At 46.5% G+C, this 27,362-nt stretch overlaps 1 protein-coding gene across 27 annotated transcripts in view; it reads left to right on the forward strand.

The window, feature by feature from the left end:
• The first annotated feature begins 3,155 nt into the window (after positions 1-3,155).
• Positions 3,156-27,362, forward strand: part of LOC119928472 — a 70,460-nt gene continuing 46,253 nt past the window's right edge. For 3 of the 27 annotated variants that reach the window (XM_038746758.1, XM_038746771.1, XM_038746776.1), the window contains exons 1-6: positions 3,175-3,310; positions 10,970-10,987; positions 12,066-12,077; positions 15,045-15,068; positions 21,314-21,325; positions 27,071-27,142. In XM_038746758.1, coding sequence (XP_038602686.1) covers positions 3,241-3,310; positions 10,970-10,987; positions 12,066-12,077; positions 15,045-15,068; positions 21,314-21,325; positions 27,071-27,142 — 208 coding nt within the window. In that variant the 5' untranslated portion in view covers positions 3,175-3,240. Of the gene's footprint in view, positions 3,311-10,969; positions 10,988-12,065; positions 12,078-15,044; positions 15,069-21,313; positions 21,326-27,070; positions 27,143-27,362 lie in introns of all 27 variants that reach the window. The other 24 variants (XR_005451087.1, XM_038746769.1, XM_038746775.1 and 21 more) reach the window with 21 other exon arrangements.

Here is a 27,362-nt window from a genome sequence, read left to right on the forward strand (position 1 = left end):
ATTAGAAGGGTGCTCAGTAAGCGCTCAGTAAATAAGACTGACTGACGGACTGACCGATCGGGTGAGAGTAGACATTTTTTCTGTCAGAGTGCCCAGGTTTCCAAAATACCTGCTGCCGCCACCGGCCTCCCTCTGCCCATCCGCCAAGCTCACTCTCTTCCTCCCTTCAAGGCCCTAATGAGAGCTCACCTCCTCCAGGAGGCCTTCCCAGACTGGGCCCCTTCCTTCCTCTCGCCCTCGTCCCCCTCTCCATCCCTCCATCTTACCTCCTTCCCTTCCCCACAGCGCCTGTATATATGGATATACGTTTGTACATATTTATTACTCTATTCATTTATTTATTTATTTTACTTGGACATATCTATTCTATTTATTTTATTTTGTTAATATGTTTGGTTTTGTTCTCTGTCTTCCCCTTTTCGACTGTGAGCCCACTATTGGGTAGGGACTGTCTCTATATGTTGCCGACTTGGACTTCCCAAGCGCTTAGTACAGTGCTCTGCACACAGCGCTCAATAAATATGACTGATTGATTGATTGATTGATTGACCCCGAGGGCAGCCTGCCTCCCTCCGCCATCAAGACTTGCGGCTCCCGAACCCGGGGCCCCTGGGGATCACCTAGCTCTGTACACTGCCATGCTCTGCCCCAGACCCCTTTCTCCCCCTAATCTCACACCACCTGCCTCTGGCCACCATGGAGGAGATAATAATAATAAAATAATAATAATAATAATAATAATAATAATGGCATTTATTAAGCGCTTACTATGTGCAAAGCACTGTTCTAAGTGCTGGGGAGGTTACAAGGTGATCAGGTTATCCCACGGGGGGCTCACAGTCTTCATCCCCATTTTACAGATGAGGTAACTGAGGCCCAGAGAAGTGAAGTGACTTGCCCAAAGATGCGCCTTCCATCCGGCTTCTCTTAGGGGGAGAGGCATTGTGACCTAGCTGATAGAGCGTGGGCCTGGGCATCAGAAAGAACTGCTTTCTAATCCCAGCTCCGCCGCTTGCCCGCCGGGCAAGTCACTTCACTTCCCTGTGCCTCAGTTACCTCATCTGTAAAATGGGGATGAAGACTGTGAGCCCTGTGTGGGACCACCCGATTACCTTGTATATACCTCAGCGCTTAGCTATTAGTAGATAGCTAGGGGGTTTGGCGGTGCTCTGGGACCTGGGATTGGGGGAAGGCCATTGTCTCTCCGGGTGGGGTGAGGCAGGGATTGTTCATGCAGTCATACTTATTGAGTGCTTTCTAGACTGTGAGCCCACTGTTGGGTAGGGACCGTCTCTATATGTTGCCAACTTGGACTTCCCAAGCGCTTAGTACAGTGCTCTGCACACAGTAAGCGCTCAATAAATACGATTGAATGAATGTGCAGAGCACTGTATTAAGGATTGTTCAGATCCTCCCCTCAGACCTGGGCCAGGGCCCTGCCCGGATGGTGATTGGAGAAGTGCTTAGTACAGTGCTCTGCACAAGTAAGCGCTCAATGAATGAGATTGAATGAATGAATGAGAATAATAGTAATAATAATGGCATTTATTAAGCACTTACTATATGCAAAGCACTGTTCTAAGCGCTGGGGAGGTAACAAGGTGATCAGGTTGTCCCATGGGGGGCTCACAGTCTTACTCCCCATTTTACAGATGAGGAAACTGAGGCCCAGAGAAGTGAAGTGACTTGGACAAAGTCCCATAGCTGACAATTGGTGGAGCCGGGATTTGAACCCCTGACCTCTGACTCCAAAGCCCAGGCTCTTTCCACTGAACCACGCTGCTTCCCCTAAGAGAAGCGGCGTAGCCTAGTGGATAGAGCATGAGCCTTGGAGTCAGAAAGATCTGGGTTCTAATCCCGGCTCTGCTACTTGGACCTGAGGCAAGTCACTTTACTTCTCTGGGCCTCAGTTCCCTCGTCTGGAAAATGGGGATTAAGACTGAGCCCCATGTGGGACAGGGACTTTGTCCAACCCAAGTTGTATCTAACCCAGCGTTTTGATCAGTGCTTGACACATTAAAAGTGCTTAACAAAAACCGTTATTATCATTAATAATAATAATAATGATGGCATTTATTAAGTGCTTTTCTAAGCACTTTTCTAAGCACTGGGGAGGTTACAAGGTGATCAGGTTGTCCCACGGGGGGGCTCACAGTCTTAATCCCCATTTTCCAGATGAGGTAACTGAGACCCAGAGAAGTTAAGTGACTTGCCCGAAGTCACACAGAGCTGGGATTTGAACCCATGACCTCTGACTCCAAAGCCTGGGCCCTTTCCACAGAGCCACACTGCTAGGGACCTGAGAAAGAGGAGTAGCAGAGGAGGTGAGGAGCAAACTTCTCCTAGTGGGGCTGGGGCAGGGGGGAGACCACAACTCAATCTTAGGACCAAACATTACGGAGGCCAGATTTGGGTGTCATCAGCTCTTTAATTCTATTTGTTCTGATGACTTTGACACCTGTCTCCATGTTTTGTTTCGTCGCCTGCCTCCCCCTTCTAGACTGTGAGCCCGTTGTTAGGTAGGAACCGTCTCTAGATGTTGCCAACTGGTGCTTCCCAAGCGCTTAGTCCAGTGCTCTGCATGCAGTAAGCACTCAGTAAATACGATCGAATGAATGAATGAATGCTGCCCTGGGATGGACCCACGAGGCGTCAGCAGATCAATCGATCAATCAATCGTATTTATTGAGCGCTTACTGTGTGCAGAGCACTGTACTAAGCGCTTGGGAAGTACAAGTTGGCAACATCTAGAGACAGTCCCTACCCAACAGTGGGCTCACAGTCTAAAAGGGGGAGACAGAGAACAAAACCAAACATACTATCAAAATAAAATAAATAGAATAGATATGTACAAGTAAGATAGAGTAATAAACTCGTACAACCGTATATACATATATACAGGTGCCGTGGGGAAGGGAAGGAGGTAAGATGGGGGGGATGGAGAGGGGGACGAGGGGGAGAGGAAGGAAGGGGCTCAGTCTGGGAAGGCCTCCTGGAGGAGGTGAGCTCTCAGTAGGGCCAGGAAGAGGGTGGAAAGCAGCCAGCGGCCTTGTTTCGTGTGCGTCCCATATGCTCCCACGTTAGGCGGGGCCTCAGCGCCCCGGACAGTGCCCTCCCATCCCCTCTTCCCAGGAGTCTGCTCTAGGTATAAAACCGGGAGACGGCCCAGGGCAGACACGGTCTCCGCGGTGAGCCTCCGTGTCCTCCCGCGTGAGGATTTTGTCTCACCGGATTTCCAGGATGAAGGTGTTCGGGCTGCTACTGCTGTTGGCCGGGATGGTGGACGGGGCTGCCATCTCTCCTGCCCAAGGTGACAACTCCAGCCCTTATGGACCTCCGCTTAAAGGACTCCAGAGGATGGGAGGAGGGGGTTTTTCCCTGGGCCCGAGGCCCAGACACCCACTACTCTGGTTCTACTGGTTTCAGACAAACACCTCTCGGGCTTCCCATTTACCCTGAGAGGGAGATCAGAGATTTGTAGGGCAGGGGTGGGGAGGGATGGTGTATCATGCCTTGAATTCCAGACTGTGAGCCCACTGTTGGGTCGGGACCGTCTCTATATGTTGCCAACTTATACTTCCCAAGCGCTTAGTACAGTGCTCTGCACACAGTCAGCGCTCCATAAGTGCGATTGATTGATTGATTGGTTGATTGGTTGATCCCCCTCGTCCCCCTCTCCATCCCCTCCACCTTACTTCCTTCCCTTCCCCACAGCACCTGTATATATGTATATATGTTTGTACATATCTATGACTCTATTTATTTTACTTGTACATATCTATTCTATTTATTTTATTTTGTTAGTATGTTTGGTTTTGTTCTCTGTCTCCCCCTTTTAGACTGTGAGCCCACTGTTGGGTAGGGACCGTCTCTATATGTTGCCAACTTGTACTTCCCAAAGCGCTTAGTACAGTGCTCTGCACACAGTCAGCGCTCAATAAATTGATTGATTGATTGGTTGATTGGTTGATCCCCCTCGTCCCCCTCTCCATCCCCTCCACCTCACTTCCTTCCCTTCCCCACAGCACCTGTATATATGTATATATGTTTGTACATATCTATTACTCTATTTATTTTACTTGTACATATCTATTCTATTTATTTTATTTTGTTAGTATGTTTGGTTTTGTTCTCTGTCTCCCCCTTTTAGACTGTGAGCCCACTGTTGCGTAGGGACCATCTCTATATGTTGCCAGCTTGTACTTCCCAAGTGCTTAGTACAGTGCTCTCACACAGTCCGCGCTCAATAAATACGATTGATTGATTGATTGATTGATTGATTGAATTCACGGTGGGCAGGAGGAAGTGGACTGTGGTCTGAGCGTACTGTTGAGTTGGATCGGCGAAAGGGCGGGTACAAGACAAAGGGCGAGAGGCAGTTGTTGGCAAGTAGAAAGAGCTTGGGCCTGGGAGTAAGAGGATCTGGGTTCTGATCCTGGCTCTGCCTGCTGTGTGACCTCGGGCAAGTCACTTCACTTCTCTGTGCCTCAGGTAAACTCCTCTGTAAAATGGAGATCAGTCAATCAATCGTATTTATTGAGTGCTTACTGTGTGCAGAGCACTGTACTAAGCACTTGGGAAGTATAAGTTGGCAACATCTAGAGACGGTCCCTACCCAACAGTGGGCTCACAGTCTAGAAGGGGGAGACAGAGAACAAAACCAAACATATTAACAAAATAAAATAAATAGAATAGATATGTACAAGTAAAATAAATAAATAGAGTAATAAATACGTACAAACATATATACGTATATACAGGTGCTGTGGGGAAGGGGAGGAGGTAAGACGGGGAGGATGGAGAGGGGGAGGAGATAAAGATCGTGAGCTCCACGTGGGGCAGGGACTGTGTCTAAACTGATTAACTTGTATCTCCTCCAGGGCTTAGTACAGTTAGGGCCTGGCACATGATAATAATAATAATAACAATAATAATAATAATAATAATGATGATGATAATGGCATTTATTAAGCACTGACTATGTGCAAAGCACTGCGGAGGTTACAAGGTGATCAGGTTGTCCCACGGGGGACTCGCGGTCTTAATCCTCATTTTACAGATGAGGTAGCTGAGGCGCAGAGAAGTTAAGTGACTTGTCCAAAAGTCACACAGCTGACAGTTGGCGGAGCCAGGATTTGAACCCATGACCTCTAATTCCAAAGCCCGGGCTCTTTCCACTGAGGCACGCTGCTTCTCTTAGGATGCAAACATAGGAAACAAACAAGCACCATTAAAAAATGACAAGGGCAGACCCCATCCTTGTCTAATAGGGCTTATTTTGTTTCTTCTGGGAGCACTGCCCTGTCTTGCTCTATGTATCTATGTCTCTCTGAGGCTCTGTTGCCTTTGACTCCATCCATTTCCTCAAGCTCCTTGTCCATCGCCTCCGCGTCTCACCTGCTTTTTTTAAGGGTGGGTGTGAAAAAAAAGAGGGATCTGAAAAAAAGACCATTTAAACGGTCAATCAACCAATCAGTCCATCGTGTTTATCTAGCTCTTTGTGCAGAGCACTGTGCTATGCCTTCGGGAGAGCACAATGGAGTGAGCAGGCACACTCCCGGCCCTCAAGGAGCTTACAAATTATTGCAAAGAAAAAACTAAAATGAATTACAAGTAGGAAGAAGCAACTAAGTATAAAGAAAAGTAAGAAGTGACACGGTGTAGTATGAACACTCGTGTGTTTAGATGATGCAGACGTGCTGGGGAAATTTCAGTCAGAAATCTAATCTGATTACTTTGGCATGTAGTAAGCGCTTAATCAATCAATTAATGGTATTTATTGAGACCATACCGTGTTCGTAGCACTTTACTAAGGGCTTGGGAGAGTACAACAGAGTTGGCAGGCGTTTGCCCTGCCCACCAGGAGCTTAGAGTCTAGGTAGGGAGACAGATGCTAAAATAAGTTATGGACACGGAAGTAAGGGCTGTGGGGCTGAGCGTGGGGCGAATATCAAATAGTTAAAGGGCGTGGATACAAATGTATAGACAATTCAGAAGGGAGATAGAATATGGAAAATAAGAGCTTACCTTACCTTACCTTAATAAGGGGAAAGCCTATTGGAAGACATATCATTTTAATAAGGCTTTGGGGTGGGGAAAGTGGTGATCTGGTGTATATAATAGATACCATTATTATTATTACTTCCATTTTTATGCCATCGTTAATAATGGCACTCGATCACCTTGACCTCTCGTACTTTACCTCCCTAATTTTCTACTGCTACTCAGCCTGCACACTTTGCTCCTCTTATTCATTCATTCATTCAATCGTATTGATTGAGTGCTTACTGTGTGCAGAGCACTGTACTAAGCGCTTGGGAAGTACAAGTCGGCAACATATAGAGATGGTCCCTACCCAATAACGGGCTCACTCTTATGAAGCTGCAGCGTGGCTCAGTGGAAAGAGCACGGGCTTTGGAGTCAGAGGTCATGGGTTCGAATCCCAGCTCTGCCACATGTCTGCTGTGTGACCTTGGGCAAGTCACTTAACTTCTCTGAGCCTCAGTTACCTCATCTGTAAACTGGGGATTAAGACTGTGAGCCCCACGTGGGACAACTTGATCACCTTGTATCCCCCCAGCACTTAGAATAGTGCTCTGCACATAGTAAGCGCTTAACAAATACCATCATCATTATTATTATTATGCCATCCTACTCACTGTACTTCGATCTTGTCCATCACTTTTTAAATGGTATTTATTTAAGTGCTTACTATGTGCCAGGCACTGTACTAAGTGACAGGGTAGATATAAGGTAATCAGGTTGGATTTACAGTCTTAATCCCCATTTTACAGAGGAGGTAACTGAGGCACAGAGAATAATAAGAATAATAATAATGATGGCATTTATTAAGTGCTTACTATGTGCAAAGCACTGTTCTAAGTGCTGGGGAGGTTACAAGGTGATCAGGTTGTCCCACGGTGGGCTCACAGTCTTAATCCCCCTTTTCCAGATAAGGGAACTGAGGCACAGAGAAGTGAAGTGACTTGTCCAAAGTCACACAGCTGACAATTGGAGGAGCCGGGATTTGAACCCATGACCTCTGACTCCAAAGCCCGTTCTCTTTCCACTGAGCCACACTGCTTCACAGTATTATTTATGGTATTTATTTAAGTGCTTACTATGTGCCAGGCACTGCACTAAGTGCCGGGGTAGATATAAATTAATCAGGTTGGACTCACAGTCTTAATCCCCATTTTACAGAGGAGGTAACTGAGGCACAGAGAATAATAATAATAATAATAATAATAATGGCATTTATTAAGTGCCTACTATGTGCAAAGCACTGTTCTAAGCTCTGGGGAGGTTACAAGGTGATCAGGTTGTCCCACGGGGAGCTCACAGTCTTAATCCCCCTTTTCCAGATGAGGGAACTGAGGCCCAGAGAAGTGAAGTGACTTGCCCAAAGTCACACAGCTGACAATTAGAGGAGCTGGGGTTTGAACCCCTGACCTCTGACTCCAAAACCTGTTCTCTTTCCACCGAGCCATGCTGCTTCACGGTATTATTTATGGTATTTATTAAGTGCTTACTACATGCCAGGCACTGCACTAAGTGCCGGGGTAGATATAAGCTAATCAGGTTGGACTCACAGTCTTAATCCCCATTTTACAGAGGAGGTAACTGAGGCCCAGAGAAGTAAAGTGACTTGCCCAAGGTCACACAGCAGACAAGTGACGGGGCTGGGATTTGAACCCAGGTCCTCTAATTCCCAGGCCCATGCTCTACCCACTAGGCCAGGCTGTTTCTCCGCCCGCTTCTCTATCTCCCTGTCGACTTTTCGCCCACGTCCTGCCTCTGGCCTGGACATCTTCCCTCTTCATTCCTTCCCTCATTCAATCCTATTTATTGAGCGCTGACTGTGTGCAGAGCACTGGACTAAGCGCTTGGGAAGTCCAAGCTGGCAACATCTAGAGACGGTCCCCTACCCAACGGCGGCTTCACAGTCTAGAAGGGGGAGACAGACGACAAAACAGAACATATTAACAAAATAAAATCAATAGAATAAATATGTACAAGTAAAATAAATAGAGTAATAAATCCGTACAAACATATATACATATATACAGGTGCTGTGGGGAGGGGAAGGAGGTAAGGCTGGGGGGGGGATGCCTAAGACAATCTCACACCCCATCTTCAGTGCTTTATTAAAAGCAAATTTCCCCCCAAACGCCTTCCTCAACTAAACCCTCATTTCCTCTTCTCCCACTCCCACCTGTGTCACCCTGGCAGTTGGATTTGTGCCCTTTATTCACCCCTCCCTCCGCCCCACAGCACTTTTGCATCTATCCATAATTTATTTATACATATTAACGTCTGTCTCCCCCAGCTACACCGTAATAATCAATCAATCAATCGTATTTATTGAGCGCTTACTGTGTGCAGAGCACTGTACTAAGCGCTTGGGAAGTACAAGTTGGCAACATATAGAGACAGTCCCTACCCAACAGTGGGCTCACTGTGGGCAGGGAGCGGGTCTACCAACTCGGTTACACCGTTCTCTCCCAAACGCTTAGTTCATTGCTCTGCACCTGGTAAGCGCTCAATAAGTGTCACTGATTGATAGATTATTCAGGGAAGTTCTCTGAATTCTATTTATTTTATTTTGTTAGTATGTTTGGTTTTGTTCTCTGTCTCCCCCTTTTAGACTGTGAGCCCAATGTTGGGTAGGGACCGTCTCTATATGTTGCCAATTTGTACTTCCCAAGCGCTTAGTACAGTGCTCTGCACATAGTAAGCGCTCAATAAATACGATTGATGATGATGATGAATAATGGGAGCAGCAGCGCGGCACAGTAGAAAGAGCCCGGGCTTTGGAGGCAGAGGTCATGGGTTCGAATTCCGGCTCCGCCACGTGTCTGCTGTGTGACCCTGGGCAAGTCACTTAACTTCTCTGAGCCTCCGTTACCTCACCTGTAAAATGGGGACTAAGACTGTGAGCCCCACATGGGACAACTTGATCACCTTGTATTCCCCCCTTAGCACTTAGAACAGTGCTCTGCACATAGTAAGCACTTAAAAGTGCCATTATTATTTATTATTATTATTATTATTCTCCTGGAGGAGAGGTGATATCAGGTGATAATGATGTGTATATATCTATAATTCTATTTATCTATTTAGATTCATTCACTCAATCGTATTTATTGAGCGCTTACTGTGTGCAGAGCACTGTACTAAGCGCTTGGGAAGTACAAGTTGGCAACATATAGAGACGGTCCCTACCCAACAGTGAGTTCACATTCTAGAAGATGCTATGGATGCCCGTCTACTTGTTTTGTTTTGTTGTCTGTCTCCCCCTTCTATACTGTGAGCCCGCTGTTGGGTAGGGATTGTCGCTATCTGTTGCCGAATTGCACTTTCCAAGCGCTTAGTACAGTGCTCTGCACATAGTAAGCGCTCAACAAATACGACTGAATGAATGAATGAAGTTGGCGGAGCAGGGATTAGAACCCATGACCTCTGACTCCCAAGCCTGTGCTCTTTCCACTAAGCCATGCTGCTTCTGCCTATTATGTTCATATTATGTACGTATTATGTGTCAATCACTGTTCCAAGCGCTGGAGTAGATTCAAGTTAGGTTGGACACCGTCCCTGTTCCACATAGAGCTCACACTCTTAAACCCCCATTTTACAGATGAGGTAACTGAGGCCCAGAGAAGTGAAGTGACTTTGCCTATTTCCCATACTCTCCTTCCCCGTCAAATCTTTCCCCCTCATTTTCCATAATAATAATAATAATAATAATAATAATAATAATAATAATAATAATTTCATTTAAGTGCTTACTGTGTGCCAGACACTGTACTAAGCATTGGGGTGGACACAAGCAAATCGGGTTGGACACAGTCCCTGTCTCACGAGGGGCTCACGTTCTCAATCCCCTTTTTACCAAGAGGGAACTGAGGCCTCAGAGAAGTGAAGTGACTTGCCCGAGGTCACACAGCAGACAAGCAACAGAGCTGGGATTAGAACTCATGACCTTCTGACGCCCAAGCCAGTGCCTTTGGGGTCCTGATCTGCCCTGCTCACTCTAGTTTGCTCATTTTGGGACCGTTTTTATATGTCTAGCCTCTTGTGGGATGCCATGGGCCAGGGGTCGACGGCCGGACAGGCGAGAACGAGGCCCGGTGAGGAGATTAGCGGCGGAGGAGCGGAGGGTGCGGGATGGGCTGGAGAAGGAGAGAAGGGAGGTGAGGGAGGAGGGGGCGAGGGGATGGACAGCCTGGAAGCCCAGGGGGAGGAGTTTCTGCCAATTGTGATGCCAATTTGTACTTCCCAAGCGCTTAGTACAGTGCTCTGCACATAGTAAGCGCTCAATAAATACGATTGATTGATTGATTGATTGCCTGATGCGCAGATTGATTGGTAGCCACCGGAGATTTTTGAGGAAAAATTCCCTGTTCACTGGTAGTATTCCAGTTGGCCTGAATGCCTGTGTCCCTCTAAACGTCCGATGCGCTTGTTCTGTAGACACAAGACTAGGTGTGAATTCACCAACGATAAGAATAATAATGATGGCATTTGTTAAGCGCTTACTATGTGCAAAGCACTGTTCTAAGCGCTGGGGGGGGATACAATGTGATCAAGTTGTCCCACGTGGGGCTCACAGTCTTAATCCCCATTTTTACAGATGAGGGAACTGAGGCTCAGAGAAGTTAAGTGATTTGCCCAAGGTCACACAGCAGACTTGTGGTGGAGCCGGGATTCGAACCCACGACCTCTGACTCCAAAGCCCGGGCTCTTTCCACTGAGCCACGTTTTCTTTAGCAAACGATGCCAACAGAGTAGGCCTTGCCTCTAGGGAGTTGGGACTGCGGTCACCTTGGAGGGCGGTCAACTGATGAAGCGCTGAAAAGTCAAGAAAATCAGCGTTAGCCGGATGGGCCGGACACTAACGTGGTCGTGATTTCTCTTTCTGTTCCATGCCGTGACTTGTGACCCCCCGAATGCTGATTGGCACCCGAAGACTTGGGTCGAGAGCGCCGTGAGTAGCATTTCCATTACCACTCTGCCTCATCTCCTTCAGCCTGCCCCCTACTTTTTTCCTCATAAAATCAAAGCAGCGCGGCTCAGTGGAAAGAGGACGGGCTTTGGAGTCAGAGGTCATGGGTTCAAATCCCAACTCCGCCAACTGTCAGCTGTGTGACTCTGGGCAAGTCACTTCACTTCTCTGGGCCTCAGTGACCTCATTGGTAAAATGGGGATTGAGACTGTGAGCCCCCAGTGGGACAACCTGATCACCTTGTAACCTCCCCAGCGCTTAGCGCAGTGCTTTGCACATAGTAAGCGCTTAATAAATGCCATCATTATTTTTTTTTTTTGGATGTGAGCAGAGAATAATAGCATCCTTTCCTGGGATGGCTACAAGAGAACATCCTCTGGGCTGGAACATCCCTCCAGAATAAAAACCCCATCTGTCCCTCCTTCCCTCCCTTCAAAGCCCTACTAAGAGCTCACCTCCTCCAAGAGGCCTTCCCAGACTGAGCCCCCTTTTTCCTCTCCTCCTCCCCCTCCCCCCAGCCCTACCTCCTTCCCCACCCCACATCGCTTGTATATATATTTGTACAGATTTATTACTCTATTTGTTTTGCTTGTCCATATTTACCATTCCATTTATTTTGTGAATGATGTGCATCCAGCTTTAATTCTATTTGTTCTGACGATTTGGACACCCGTCTACATGTTTTCTTTCGTTGTCTGTCTCCCGCTTCTAGACTGTGGGCCCGTTGTTGGGTAGGGACCATCTCTCTGTTGCCGAGTTGGACTTCCCAAGCGCTTAGTCCAGTGCTCTGCACGCAGTAAGCGCTCAGTAAATACAATTGAATGAATGAATGAATGAATGAAAGGAATATTTAGCAAAATACACCCTTTATTATGCCCTGAGAATTCTGCCCTGGAGGACTTCGGTGAGAAAAGTCAGGATTCAGGAATCCCGGGCTTCTGGGGGTTGCTCCCCATGGATAGGGGAGATTCTCACTGCCCTATCTCTCTGGTTATCTCCCGGACATCCTGGACAACGGGGATGGAATTTCCTGGGTCCTCCTGTGTGCTGCTGCCTACAGGCTCTTATTTCGGTAAGTAATAGTAATAACATAATGGGGGTGAGATTTGTTAAGCACTTACTACGTGCCAAACAGTGTATTAAATGCCGGGGTAGATGATGGTCAGACATACTCCTAGTCCCACAAGGGGCTCATACTCTAATAAGAGGGAGAAGAAGCATTTAATCCTCAAATTAAAGATGAGGAAACTGAGGCACAGAGCAATCTAGCCTATCTCGCCTCTGCCCTCCTGCCCACATCCTGCCTCTCTCCCGGAACACCCGCCCTCTAAATATAATAATAATAATAATGATTATGGTATTTGTTAAGCAATTAGCAGCGTGGCACACTGGAAAGAGCCTGGGTTTTGGAGTCAGGGGTTGTGGGTTCAAATCCCATCTCTGCCAACTGTCAGCTGTGTGACTTTGGGCAAGTCAGCCAACTTGTACTTCCCAAGTGCTTAGTACAGTGCTCTGCACACAGCAAGTGCTCAATAAATACGATTGATTGATTGATTGATTGATTCTCTGGGCCTCAGTTACCTCACCTGTAAAATGGGGATTAAGACTGTGAGCCCTCCGTGGGACAACCTGATCACCTTGTAACCTCCCCAGCACTTAGAACAGTGCTTTGCACATAGTAAGCGCTTAAGAAATGCCATCATTATTATTATGTGCCAGGCACTGCTTTAAGCACTGGGGTAGATACAAACTAATCATTCATTCATTCATTCAATCATATTTATTGAGTGCTTACGGTGTGCAGAGCACTGTACTAAGCGCTTGGGAAGTACAAGTTGGCAACATATAGAGCCAGTCCCTACCCAACAGCGGGCTCACAGTCTAGAAGGGGGAGACAGACAACAAAACAAAACATATTAAAACACGCCGCTTCTCAGATGCTAGCCAATAAGACGATCACTCTCCCCACCTTCAAAGCCTTATTGAAAGGCACAACTCCTCCAAGAAGCCTTCCCTGATTAAGCCCCCCTTTTCCCAGCTCCCTCTACCTTCTGCATCATCTATTCATTTAGATCTGTGACCTTTAGGCATTTGATAGTCGCCCCAACCTCAACCCCATAGCACTATGTACGTTAAGAATTATTTATTCCTATTAATATCTGTCTCCTTCCTTGTTGTGGGAAGAGAATGCGCGTATCGTGGGCAGGGTTCATGTCTGCAAACTCTGTTATACTGAACTCTCCCAAGTGCTTAGTACAGTGCTCCTCACATAAGCGCTCAGTACATACCACTGAATGATTGATCCCCTCTGGAGAGCTTGGGCCCCCTCGTTAATTGATGATGCATTTCACCAAATTTGGATAGATTTTCGTCCTTCCTTTGAGGCCTGAAACCTACAGGGAGGAGTCCTTAGCTTTCCTGCACTGTTTCACATACATGATTAGACCAACTGCTTCTGAATAACCACGCGCTTAGTACAGTGCTCTGCACATAGTAAGCGCTCAATAAATACGATCGAATGAATGAATGAACCAACCGCTCGATCGTATTTATTTATTGAACGCTTACTGTGTGCAGAGCGCCATACTAAGAGCAAGGGAGATTACAATATAACAGAGTAGACACAAACCCTGCCCACGATGAGTTTATAGTCTAGAGATGAGCTCACAGTCTAGAGTGCAAGCGCTTAGTACAGTGCTCTGCACATAGTAAGCGCTCAATAAATACAACTGATGATTAAAACCCCCACCTCATCCCGGCTCTGCTTTTTAGGACACCTGAACTTTGCCCCTGCCTCTGAGCTTTCATTCATTTTCATTTATTCAGTCATATTTATTCATTCATTCATTTATCGCGTACTTTCAGTAGACAAAGCACTGTACTAAGCGCTGGGGGGAGTACACATTCCCAGACCACAACGAGCTTACAGTCTAGAGGGGGAGACAGGCGTTAATATTGTGTAGGGACTGTCTCTACATGTTGCCGACTTGTAGTCCCCAAGCGCTTAGTACAGTGCTCTGCACACAGTAAGTGTTCAATAAATACAATTGAATGAATCTACATAAATAAATGAATTATTGAACGTTTACTGTGTACAGAGCACTGTACTAAGTGCTTGGGAGAGTACAATATAACAATAATTAGATCCACTCCTTGCCCACAGAGAGCTTACACTCTAGTGGGGGAGAAAGACATTGAATGGAAGTAAATAAATAAATGAATAAATGAATAAATAAATAAATCCCTGGCTGTTAACAGACAGGCTGTTAAGAGAAGCAGCGTGGCTCAGTGGAAAGAGCATGGGCTTTGGAGTCAGAGGTTAGGGGTTCGAATCCCGGCTCCGCCACATGTCTGCTGTGTGACCTTGGGCAAGTCACGCAAGTCACTTCACTTCCCTGAGCCTCAGTTACCTCATCTGTAAAATGGGGATTAAGACTGTGAGCCCCACGTGGGACAACTTGATCACCTTGTATCCCCCCAGTGCTAAGAACAGTGCTTTGCATATAGTAAATGCTTAACAAATGCCATTACTATTATTATTATTAACAGACACCTCTCAGGGTGCATCTTGCTGGGTTTGGGTCACTAGATGACAAAAGTGAAACTCATCACTGCCTGTAGATTACATTTGTAATTTTATTTATCCCTTTGTTCCCCCACCTTAGCCCCAAAGCACTTATGTACACAGTTGTAATTTTATTTACTTGTATTGCCGTCTGTCCGCCCCGCTGTAGCCTGTGAGCTTGTCGTGGGCAGGGAATGATACTGTTTATCGTTGCATTGTCCTTTCCCAAGTGCTTAGTACAGTGCTCTGCACACAGTAAGCACTCAATAAATAAATACGATTGAATGAATGAATGAATCTTTGCAAAAAAGAGGAGTTTTCAGTCTCCGCGATACAGCCTCACACGTGCCGGTGGGCTGAGGAGAATGTAGTGATCGGGATGGTCCAGGACACCAGCAAGATTCCGGTTTCTCTCTCTTCCATGACTGGACTTTTGACCCTGCCATTGCTTGCCCCGATCCCGGATGACTCCAGATGATTCTGTTGATTCTGATTATGGTAAGTGTCATTTCGCATCCCTTTCCTCTTGCCCGCTTCTCCCCAATCCCGGTAGTTCATTTTCACCTAACGATGGGGTACGTAGCCCATAAATAAAGGTCAGGAGTTCCAGATGTTTGCGGCTGAGTGGAAGGCCTACCTCCTGCTTATCATCAATGGCAAATTCCAACTAGGGCACGCACAGCTCCGGCTGAATTCACCGACATTTCTGAAATAGCTGGCCGTAGGACTGAGGCAAACGCCAGATCTTGGAGGCCTCGTGGAGCACCCAATTTGGTTTGCAGCCAGAAACGAGGTCAACTCACGGGTGGGTCAGGACGATCAATCAATCAATCATATTTATTGAGCGCTTACTATGTGCAGAGCACTGTACTAAGCGCTTGGGAAGTACAAATTGGCAACATATAGAGACAGTCCCTACCCAACAGTGGGCTCACAGTCTAAAAGGGGGAGGGGGACGATCCAGTCGGACTGTGGTTTCTTTCCCCGTTCCATGCTGGGATCGTGAACCTGTCAATGCCATCCTGATCCCGGATAACTCATTGTCCCCGAAGTCGCGGATCTGGACAACTGAAGTACCATTCTCTTTTCCTCCTCTCTTGCTCCTCTCCAGCTCCTGTCACTCATTTTCACTTAATGATGAGTTTTGTGGCCTGTATATAAATAATAATAATGACGGTATTTGTTAAGCGCTTACTATGTGTCAAGCACTGCTCTGAGTGCTGGGGTAGATACAAACTAATCATGAGAAGCAGCGTGGCTCAGTGGAAATAATAATACTAATGATGGCATTTGTTAAGCGCTTACTATCTGCCAAGCACTGTTCTAAGCGCTGGGGAGGATACAAGGTGATCAAGTTGTCCCATGTGGGGCTCACAATTTTAATCCCCATTTTACAGATGAAGTCACTGAGGCACAGAGAAGTGAAGTGACTTGTCCAAAGTCACACAGCTGACAAGTGGCAGAGCCGGGATTTGAACCCATGACCTCTGACTCTTAAGTCATGCTCTTTCCACTGAGCCATGCTGCTTCCAGGAAAGAGCCCAGGCTTTGGAGTCAGAGATCATGAGTTCAAATCCCAGCTCCACCAATTGTCAGCTGTGTGACTTTGGGCAAGTCATTTAACTTCTCTGTGCCTCAGTTACCTCATCTGTAAAATGGGGAGTAAGACTGTGAGCCCCCCTGTGGGACAACCTGGTCACCTTGTAACCTCCCCAGTGCTTAGAACAGTGCTTTGGACATGGAAAGCACTTAATAAATGCCATTATTATTATTATTATTATGAAAGTCCCTGTCCCACCTGGGGATCACAGTCTTAATCCCCATTTTACAGATAGGGGAATTTTAGGCCCAGAGAAGTGAAGTGACTTGCCCAGGGTCACATAGTAGACAATCGGTGGAGCCTGGAGTAAAACCTAGATCTTTCTGACTTCCAGAAACTTCTCTGTGCTTCTGTTACCTCATCTATAAAATGGGGATTAAAACTGGGGCCCTAAATAATGATAATAATAATGTTGGTATTTGTTAAGCTCTTACTATGTGCCAAGCCCTGTTCTAAGAGCTGGTGGGGTGGCGGGGGGGGGAGACAAGGTAATCAAGGTTGTCCCACATGGGGCTTACAGTCCTAATCCCCATTTTACAGATGAGGGAACTGAGGCCCAGAGAAGTGAAGTGACTTGCCCAAAGTCACACACCTGGCAATTGGCAGTGCCCTAAATGGGACACGGACTGAGTCCAACCTGATTTGCTTGTATCTGTGCCAGCGTTTAGTACAGTGCCTGGCTCATAGTAAGCGCTTAACAAATACCACAATTATTATTATTACAGTACAATAGAGTTGGTAGACACGATCCCTGCCCACAGGAGGCTTGCAGTCTACAGTCTTTGTCCAATCCCGATGGCCTACGCTTTGTTCTGAGGTCTGAGACTTGAGGGGAGGAACTCTCAACCTTCTTGCAGTCTTCCAAATATCATCATCATCATCATCATCAGTTGTATTTATTGAGCGCTTACTGTGTGCAGAGCACTGTACTAAGCGCTTGGGAAGTACAAGTTGGTAACATATAGAGACAGTCCCTAACAGCAGTGGGCTCACAGTCTAAAAGGGGGAGAGAGAGAACAAAACCAAACATACTAACAAAATAAAATATGATAGGGTCATCAGCTTCCTGATAATTCCCACCTCTTTGTGGCCCTACTCTCTATTACTCCTTGGCTTCTTCTCAGAATTCCTCCCCTGGCTCCAGGCTGGGCTCTTCCTAACCTCCTCAGAGAAGCAGCGTGGCTCAGTGGAAAGAGCGAGGACTTGGGAGTCAGAGGTCATGGGTTCGTATCCCGGCTCCGCCACTTGTCAGCTGTGTGACCTGGGGCAAGTCACTTAACTTCTCTGGGCCCCAGTGACCTCATCTGGAAAATGGGGATTAAGACTGTGAGTCACCTGTGGGACAACCTGATCACCTTGTATCCCGCCAGTGCTTAGAACTGTGCTTCGCACATAGTAACGTGGCTCAGTGGAAAGAGCCCGGGCTTTGGAGTCAGAGGTCATGGGTTCAAATCCCGGCTCCGCCAACTGTCAGCTGGGTGACTTTGGGCAAGTCGCTTCACTTCTCTGTGCCTCAGTTACCTTAAAATGGGGATTAAAACTGTGAGCCCCCTGTGGGACAACCTGATCGCTTTGTAACCTCCCCAGTGCTTAGAACAGTGCTTTGCACACAGTAAGCCCTTAACAAATACCATTATTATTATTATTATAGTAAGCGCTTAACAAATACCGTCATTATTATTATTGACAGAGACTTTTCCAGGTGTTCCGTACTGGACTTCGATATCCTTAGCTTGTTAGGCTGGAAGTCACCAAGAACACAGGCCTGGGAATCAGAAGTTCATAGGTTCTAATCCTGGTTCTGCCACATAATAATAATGTTGGTATTTGTTCAGTGCTTACTATGTGCCAAGGGCTGTACTAAGTGCTGGGGTAGATACAAGGTCATCGGGCTGTCCCGTGTGGGGCACACAGTCTTCATCCCCATTTTACAGATGAGGTAACTGAGGCCTAGAGAAGCGAAGTGACTTGCCCAGAGCCACACAGCTGACAATCAATCAATCAATCATATTTATTGAGCGCTTACTGTGTGCAGAGCACAAGTGGCAGAGGTGGGATTCGAACCCACGATCTCTGACTCCCAAGCCCGGGCTCTTGCCACTAAGCCACGCTGCTTCTCATGTCCGTTGTGTGACCTTGGGCAAGTCACTTCACTTCTCTGGGCCTCAGTGACCTCACCTGTAAAATGGGCATCTAGAGTGTGAGGCCCATGTGAGATGGGGACTGTGTCCAACCTGATTACCCTGTATCCACCCCAGTCCTTAGAACAGTGCTTGGCACATAGTAAGCGCTTAACAGTTACCTTAATTATTATTATCATTGAGACAAAGAGAAATTTGATCGCCCCAAATACAGACACAAACACTCTCCCAAGCGCTTAGTACAGTGCCCTGCACACAGTAAGTGCTCAATAAATCCAAATGAATGAATGAACCATTCTCAGGTTAAGCTGGACTGTGGTGAGCAGGGGGATCTGGGACATCAATCTATCTTTTAGACTGTGAGCCCACTGTTGGGTAGGGACTGTCTCTATATGTTGCCAATTTGTACTTCCCAAGCGCTTCGTACAGTGCTCTGCACATAGTAAGCGCTCAATAAATACGACTGATGATGATCTGTGCTGGATTTCTCTGTTCCCTGCTGGGATTGTGACTCTGACAATTCTGCCCAGTTCCTGGTTGATTCATTGCCCAAGAAGTAACCAAGGAGAGCCATGCTAAGGACGATTTTTTGTTTTCCTTCCCTCCAGCTTCTCCCCATATCTCTTTGCAAAGGAGCTGCATGGCCTCTAAAAGAGTGGCCTTGAAAAATCGTTTGGTTAAAGCAGGACCTCTGTGTCTCTCTGATTATGATGATGGTATTTGTTAAGCGCTTACTATGGGCTAAGCACAGCAAGTTCCAACCACAATGGGCCCACTCAGTTTAGGTTTGCCATCACCGATCAATCAATCAATCAATCAATCAAGCAGTGTGGCCTAGTGGATAGAATACAGGCCCGGGAGTCAGAAGGACCTGGTTTTTAATCTCGCTTCGGCCACTTGTCCGTTGCGCGACTCCGAGCAGTCACTTCAATTCTCTGTGCCTCAGTTACCTCATCTGTAAGATGGGGATTGAGACTGTGAGCCCCACGTGGACCAGGGACTGTGTCCAACCCAATTTGTTGGTTTCCACCCCAGCATTTAGTACAGTGCCTGGCACATAGTAAGCGCTTAACAAATACCACAATTATTATTATTATTAAGTGTGTAGTTGGCAGAGAAAGGCTCTCATGGTAGTTAGGAGGATAACACCTGGGGAGAGGAAAAAAATGAGTCAGGGGAGGCTTCTTAGAGGAGATTTCAGAAGAGCAGTGAGGACGGGGAAAGCTGTTTTGTAGAGATTCTGAAGAGGGAGGGAGATCCAGGGAGGCTGAGAACCCAACAACCAGATTTCTGTGATTTTCTGGGGACCAACTAATTCGTTATCGGAACCAAAGTCAACTCATAGATGAGTCAGTGTCAGTGGGATGGGCTGGGGTGTCCAGTCTGACTATGATTTCTCTCCCTTTCCTATGTTGGGATATTCCACCCCTGTCATTATCATCGTCATCATCGTTATTACCCATAAAATGGAGATTAAGACTGGGAGCCCATGTGGGACAGGAAACTGAGTCTAACCTGATTAGCTTCTATCTACCCCAGTGTTTAGTACGGTTCCTGGCACATAGTAAGTGCTTAACGAATACCATAATAATAATTATTATTATCATTCTCACCAGTTATAGTAGTGGCTGAGCACTTAACTCTGTGCAGAGCACTGTTCTAAGCACTTGGGAGACTACGGCAATCTACCCTCTCTGTACCTCAGTTTCCTCATCTGTCAAATGGGGATGAATCATCATCAATCGTATTTATCGTATTTATTGAGCGCTTACTATGTGCAGAGCACTGTACTAAGCGCTTGGGAAGTACAAATTGGCAACATATACAGACAGTCCCTACCCAACAATGGGCTCACAGTCTAAAAGGATCAATCAATCAACCGTATTTATTGAGCACTTACTGTGTGCAGAGCACTGTACTAAGAGCTTGGGAAGTACAAGTTGGCAACATGTAGACTGTGGGCCCCCCTGTGGGACAACCTGATCACCTTGTAACCTCCCCAGCGCTTAGAACAGTGCTTTGCACATAGTAAGCGCTTAACAAACGCCATCATTATTATTATTACTGCTAATGAAGATTCTGATCCGAACAAATGAAAGTGGAATTTCCCATCCTCTTCCTTAACTTACCCAAACCAGCTCCTCCTCATTCCCCCCACCCACACCACCTCTCCTGCCCTTGTCACTTGTTATAACTCTGATCATGAGGGTAAATAGTGTCTCTCTGTGGAAATGCTGCAGCTGAGTAGACTCCGAACATCCTTTGTGGCTAGAAGCCACCTGCTTTCCACTTTCAAAGCCCATGCAAGTCTTAATGTTAATAATGATAATAATAAAAACAGCATTCGTTAAGCTCTTACTACGTGTCACCGCCGCTAGTCAGCTGTGTGACTTTGGGCAAGTCGCTTAACTTCTCTGTGCCTCAGTTACCTCATCTGTAAGACTGTGAGCCCCACGTGGAACAACCTGATTTCCTTGTATCTACCCCAGCGCTTAGAACAGTGCTTGGCACATAGTAAGTGCTTAACAAATAATAAAAAAGCACTGTTCTAAGCACTGGAAGGTAATCAGGTTGGACATAGTCCCTGTCCCACATGGGGCTCGTAGTCTTAATCCCCATTTTACAAATGAGGTAACTGAGGCTCAGAGATGGGAAGAGACTTGCCCAAGGTCACACAGCAGACAAGTGGTAGAGCCGGGATTAGAACCCAGATCCTTCTTACTCCCAGGCTCATGTTCTATCCACTAGGTCATGCTGCTTCCCGCCTTCCCTGGGGGTTTCTTCTCTCAAACAGACAGACTAGTCAACATTTTCTGCCACGGGAATTCTGCTGGGAATGGTCTTGGGAGAAAGGGTCTTTGGGAACCTTTGGCACATGGGCTCTGTCCCAGGGATGGGGTTTCCGATTGATACGCTCACCTCTGTTCCTCTCTACCTTCCATCCTGACATCCCTCACTGTGGTTGGGCCTGCCTGGGAACTTCCACATCATGACTACTCCAGTCTTCAGGAATGGTAAGTGGCATCTTTGATACCCATTTTTCTGGCTCTGCCCCTCCAACCATAAGTCCCAGAAGGGGGTATTTCAGGGAGCGTAACACCCAAGGACTAAGATGGGGAAAAGAGACATCGGTCGGACCACTAAGTCTTTCCATATAAGACCCTTCCAGGAGGGAGACTGGTAGAAAAGCAGGATGTGATTTGATTTCTCACTTTGCCCTTCTAACCCAGGCTACTGGTTACCTCTCCTCTAATTCCTCCTTTTCATGAATAACGACTATTGCATCTCTCTCTTTCATGAATGGACTTTTGGCCTGCCAATGGCTTTCCTGGTCTTGTTGACTCATTGCCTCTGAAGGTTTTGATTTGGGAAAATGTATTATTTCACATAGTCATTCTCCCTTCCGTAGTACAGTGCTCTGCACACAATGAGCACTCAATAAATACAAATGAATGAATGAACAAACATGACAATTACTATTATTTCCCATCTTATTCCTCAACCTCTCCCATTCAGTTCTCCCACCCTATTAATCTTTTTCCCTCATTGTAATCACTGTTATTATTATTATGAGAAGCAGCGTGGCTCAATGGAAAGAGCATGGGCTTGGGAGTCAGAGGTCATGGGTTCAAATCCCGGGTCCACCAATTGTCAGCTGTGTGACCTTGGGCAAGTCACTTCACTTCTCTGGGCCTCAGTTCCTTCATCTGGAAAATGGGGATTAAGACTGTGAGCCCCCCGTGGGACAACCTGATCACCTTGTAAACTCCCCAGTGCTTAGAGCAGTGCTTTGCACATAGCAAGTGCTTAACAAATGCCATTATTATTATTAATATTATGGAATTTGTTAAACACTTACTATGTGCCAGGCACTGTACTAAGTGCTGGGGTGGATACAAGCAAATCAGGTTGGACACAGTCTCTGGCCCGCATAGGGTTTGCAGTCTTATTCCCCATTTTACAGCTGAGGGAACTGAGGCACAGAGAAGTGAGGTGACTTGCCTAAGGACACACAGCAGACCAGTGTCAGAGTCGGGATTAGAACCTGTGACCTTCTGACTCCTGCACGCATTCTCTGTCCACTACACCATGTTGCTTCCCACCACCCTCCCAGCAGATGCCTGATCTTTAGATTTTTAGACTGTGAGCCCGCTGTTGGATAGGGACTGTCTCTATATGTTGCCAATTTGTACTTCCCAAGCGCTTAGTACAGTGCTCTGCACATAGTAAGCGCTCAATAAATACGATTGATGATGATGACGATCTCTGGTCATGAGGTTACATATCAGCATCTCTTAGTGGAAATGCTGCAGCGGGTTGGACCCTGAGCTGGATAGAAGCACCACCCTTTCAGGAAGGACGGAGTTGCTGTCTATAGTGATGGGAAAGTCCGGGGGAGGACAGGGTTTGGGTGGGAAGACAAGAAGTTCATATCCAACAGATGATCACTCTCCCCACCTGCAAAAACTAATTAAAAGCACATTTTCTCCAAGAAGCCTTCCCTGACTAAACCCTAATTTCCTCTTCTCTCCCTCCCTTCTGTGTCACCCTTGTACTTGGATTTGCACCATTTATTCACTCCTTCCTCAACCCCACAGAAATATGTACATATCCATAATTGGTCTATATTTATGTCCATCTTCCCCTCTAGACCGTAAGCTCATTGTGTGCATGGAATGGAATGGTAACGGTATTTGTTAAGCGCTTCCTTTGTGCCAGGCACTGTACTAAGAGGTAGGGTGGATACAAGCAAGTCGGGTTGGACACAGTCCCTGTCCTATGTGGGGGTCACAGTATCAATCCCCATTTTCCCTGTCCCACGTGGGGCTCATGGTCTCAAGCCCCATTTTACAGATGAGGGAACTGAGCCCCGGAGAAGGGAAGTGACTCGTCCAAGGTCACACAGCAGACAAGTGGCAGAGCTGGGATTAGAACCCACGACCTGATTCCCATGTCCATGCTCTATTCATTATGCCATGCTGCTCCTCTGCTCTCCCAGGTGCTTAGTACAGTGCACTGCACACAGTAAGCACTCTATAAATATGATTGATTGATAGAAGTCAGGGCAAACCTTATAATAATAATGATGGTATTTGTTAAGTGCTTATTATGTGCAAAATGCTGTTCTAAGCGCTGGGCGGGATCCAAGGTGATCAGTTGTCCCACGTGGGGCTCACGATCTTAATCCCCATTTTACAGGTGAGGGAACTGAAGCACAGGGAAGTTAAGTGACTTGCCCAAAGTCACACAGCTGACAATTGGCGGAGCTGGGATTTGAACCCATGACCTCTGACTCCAAAGCCTGTGCTCTTTCCACTGAGCCACTCTGCTTCTCTTATGACCAGTGTAGCCGGGATGGGCTGGGTTTGAGGGATTTCCTCATCCTGGGAATGTCTGTGTGACTGTGAGCCCACTGTTGGGTAGGGACTGTCTCTATATGTTGCCAACTTGTACTTCCCAAGTGCTTAGTACAGTGCTCTGCACACAGTAAGTGCTCAATAAATACGATTGATGATGATGAGAAGAGACATGTGAGTTGTGCGTATGAAGCAACACGCGTACAAGGCAACGCACTTCATTTTCTCTCTTTGCCATTTCCCACCATGGGTAGCTCTTTCCATTGCTGGGAAATAACCTTAGACGAGAAAGGTAAATACATCACTTTTTTGTGCAGTTTCTTGTGCTCACTTTCTCCCACAACTTTTGGTCTGGTGAGCGGGGAGGGAGAGAGGCAAGGGAGCTTACAGTCCTCAGATGCAGAATTCAGGAGTGGAAAAAATGGGGAAATAAAGTCACATGCACAAATAATAATAATAATAATAGCATTTATTAAGCGCTTACTATGTGCCAACCACTGTTCTAAGCGTTGGGGGGATACAAGGTAATCAGGTTGTCCCACAGGGGGCTCACAGTCTTAATCTCCATTTTACAGATGAGGGAACTGAGGCTCAGAGAAGTTAAGTGACTTGCCCAAAGCCACGCAGCTGACAAGTGGCGGAGCCGGGATTCGAACCCATGACCTCTGACTCCAAAGCCCGCACTCTTTCCACTGAGTCACGCTGCTTCTCTGAAGCAAATGAAAAGAGGAGGTCAATATTCCTTGAATCCTGTTCACCGCCGGGATGGAACTCTCATAATGATAATGATGATGATAATAACAGCAATAATAATAATTGCTAAGCACTTACTATGAATTGTTGAGTAGATACAAGACAATCGTATCGTACAGAGTTCCCGTCCCATATGAGACTCACAGTCTAAGAGGGACAGAGAGCAGGTATTGAATCCCCATTCTGTAAATTAAGGAACGGAGGCCCCCAGAAGTGAAGTGACCTGCACAAAGTCACACAGCAGACAAGCGGCAGTTGAAGTGGCATTAGAACTCAGGTCCCCTGATGTCCAGGCCTGCAATCATCTCTTCCAATCAATCAATTGTATTTATTGAGCACTTACTGTGTGCAGAGCACTGTACTAAGCGCTTGGGAAGTACAAGTTGGCAACATATAGAAACAGTCCTTACCCAACAGGAGGCCTTCCCTGACTAAGCCCTCCTTTCCTCTTCTCCCACTCCTTTCTGCATCAACGTGATTTGTTCCCTTTATTTATCCCCTCTTCCAGCCCCACAGCGCTTATGTACATATCTGCAATTTATTTATAATAACGTTTGCCTTCCTCTATAGATTGTAAACTCGTTGTGGGCAGAGACTGTGTCTATTGTAGTATTGTACTCTCCCAAGCGCTAAGTACAGTGCTCCGCACACAGTAAGTGCTCAGTAAATGCTCTTGACGGACTGATTGACCGATTGAAGCTGCTTCTCATTCCGGCCTGTGGTCAGGATCCAATGTGCGGGTTTCTCAAGCCCCTCGAGTGATTTCTGTCACTGCCAGAGCTTCGCCATCGTTATGAGGGTAGGAACCCATGAAATCCTCAGGGAAGGGGAACAGTGACCCCAGTGCCATAGACAAAGTGAAGAATCAATCAATCAATCGTATTTATTGAGCGCTTACTGTGTGCAGAGCACTGTACTAAGCGCTTGCGAAGTACAAGTTGGCAACATATAGAGACGGTCCCTACCCAACAGTGGGCTCACAGTCTAGAAGAAAGGGAGCTCAATTTTCTGGAGAAAACAGGGTCTTGCTACCCCTTTTCTCACTTCCTCACTGGAAACAGTGAGTCTGTGATAATAATAATAATAATAATTATGGTATTTGTTATTTTCCCAGATCCCAGCTTGGCATAATGGTGATGATGATGGTATTTGTTAAGCACTCACTATGTGCCAAGCACTGTTCTAAGCGCTGGGGTAGATACAAGGTAATCAGGTTGTCCCACTTGGGGCTCACAGTCTTCATCCCCGTTTTACAGATGAGGGAACTGAGGCACCGAGAAGTGGAGTGACTTGCCCAAAGTCACACAGCTGACAAGTGGCAGAGGCAGGAGTAGAATCAATCAATCATATTAATTGAGCACTTACTATATGCACAGCACTGTACTAAGAACTTAGGAAAATACAATATAACAGAGTTGATAGACATATTCCCTCCCCACAAGGAGCTTACAGTCTAGAGGGGGAGACAGACATTAGTATAAATAAATTAATTATGGAAATGTATATAAGAGCCGAGGGGCTGAGAGAGGGGTGAATGTTGTAGTGGCTTTGGAATCAGAAGATCACGGGTTCTAATCCGAGCTTCACCGCTTGTCTGCTGTGTGATCTTGGGCAAGTCACTTCACTTCTCTGAGCCTCAGTTACCTCATCTGTAAAAAATGGGGGTTAAGAGCGTGAGCCCAATGTGGGACAGGGACTATGTCCAACCTGATTAACTTGTATCTACCCTAGTGCTTAGAACAGTGCTTGGCACATAGTAAGCACTTAACAAATGCTATAATTATTAATTATTACTATTAAAAGGTACAAATCCAAGTGCAAGAGCAACACAAAAGGGAATGGGAGAAGAGGGAGTGAGGTTTTAGTCAAGGAAGGTCCCTTGGAAGAGGTATGAAGGTGGCGGGAGTGATCGTCTTTCAGACATTAAGGGGAGAGGCAGTGGAATACACACTAGGATGTATATACTCACAAGCAGTGGTAGAGTCATTGATTCATTTATTCAATCATATTTATTGAGAGCTTACTGTGAGCAGAGCATTGTACTAAGCGCTTGCTAGAGAAGCAGTGTGGTTCAGTGGAAAGAGCCCGGGCTTGGGAGTCAGAGGTCATGGGTTCGAATCCCAGCTCCGCCACTTAGCTGTGTGGCTTTGGGCAAGTCCCTTCACTTCTCTGTGCCTCAGTTCCCTCCCCTGTAAAATGGGGATTAAGACTGTGAGCCCCACGGGGGACAACCTGATCACCTTATATCCTCCCCAGTGCTTAGAACAGCACTTTGCACATAGTAAGCGCTTAAAAAATGCCATCATTATTATTATTATTACAATACAACAATTAACAGATGCATTCCCTGCCCGCAGTAGAGACAATACACACTATAATAATAAGTGGCATTGGTTAAACATTTACTATGTGCCTGGTTATGTACTAAGCGCTGGGGTAGATACAAACAAGAGCTGGTATACGCACGCTTTGCTTTGAATTCCCCAACAAGTACAACGAAGCTGACTCCTACATTGGAGTAACCTGAGGATCTTGCCTCAGATTAATTTTTCTCTAAGGGTCAGTGGACGTCGTGGCGGGGCGGGGGAGGTCAGTGTAAACAGGATGGCCATGTCGCTAATCTGACTCTGATTTCTTTCTCTCTTCCATGTTGGTATCTGCGACCCTACCGATTCTTTCCTGGCTCTGGATTACTTGTTGCTACTGCAGTTCAGCCAGCACGTAAGAGTCATTATTTATCGATATCGATGTCTCTCTGCCTGTCGAGAGCATAAGCTCCTCATGGGCAGGGAACCAACCCTGTTGTAATGTACTCTCCCAGGCGCTTACTATAGTGCTCTGCATCTGGTAAGCGCCCGAGAAATACCATTGATGATAAAAATAATAATAATTATGGTACTTGTTAAGCGCTTACTAAGTGCCAAGCACTGTTCTAAGTGCT

Source organism: Tachyglossus aculeatus, chromosome 5 (genome assembly GCF_015852505.1).
Source record: "Tachyglossus aculeatus isolate mTacAcu1 chromosome 5, mTacAcu1.pri, whole genome shotgun sequence".
Taxonomy (NCBI): Eukaryota; Metazoa; Chordata; class Mammalia; order Monotremata; family Tachyglossidae; genus Tachyglossus; species Tachyglossus aculeatus.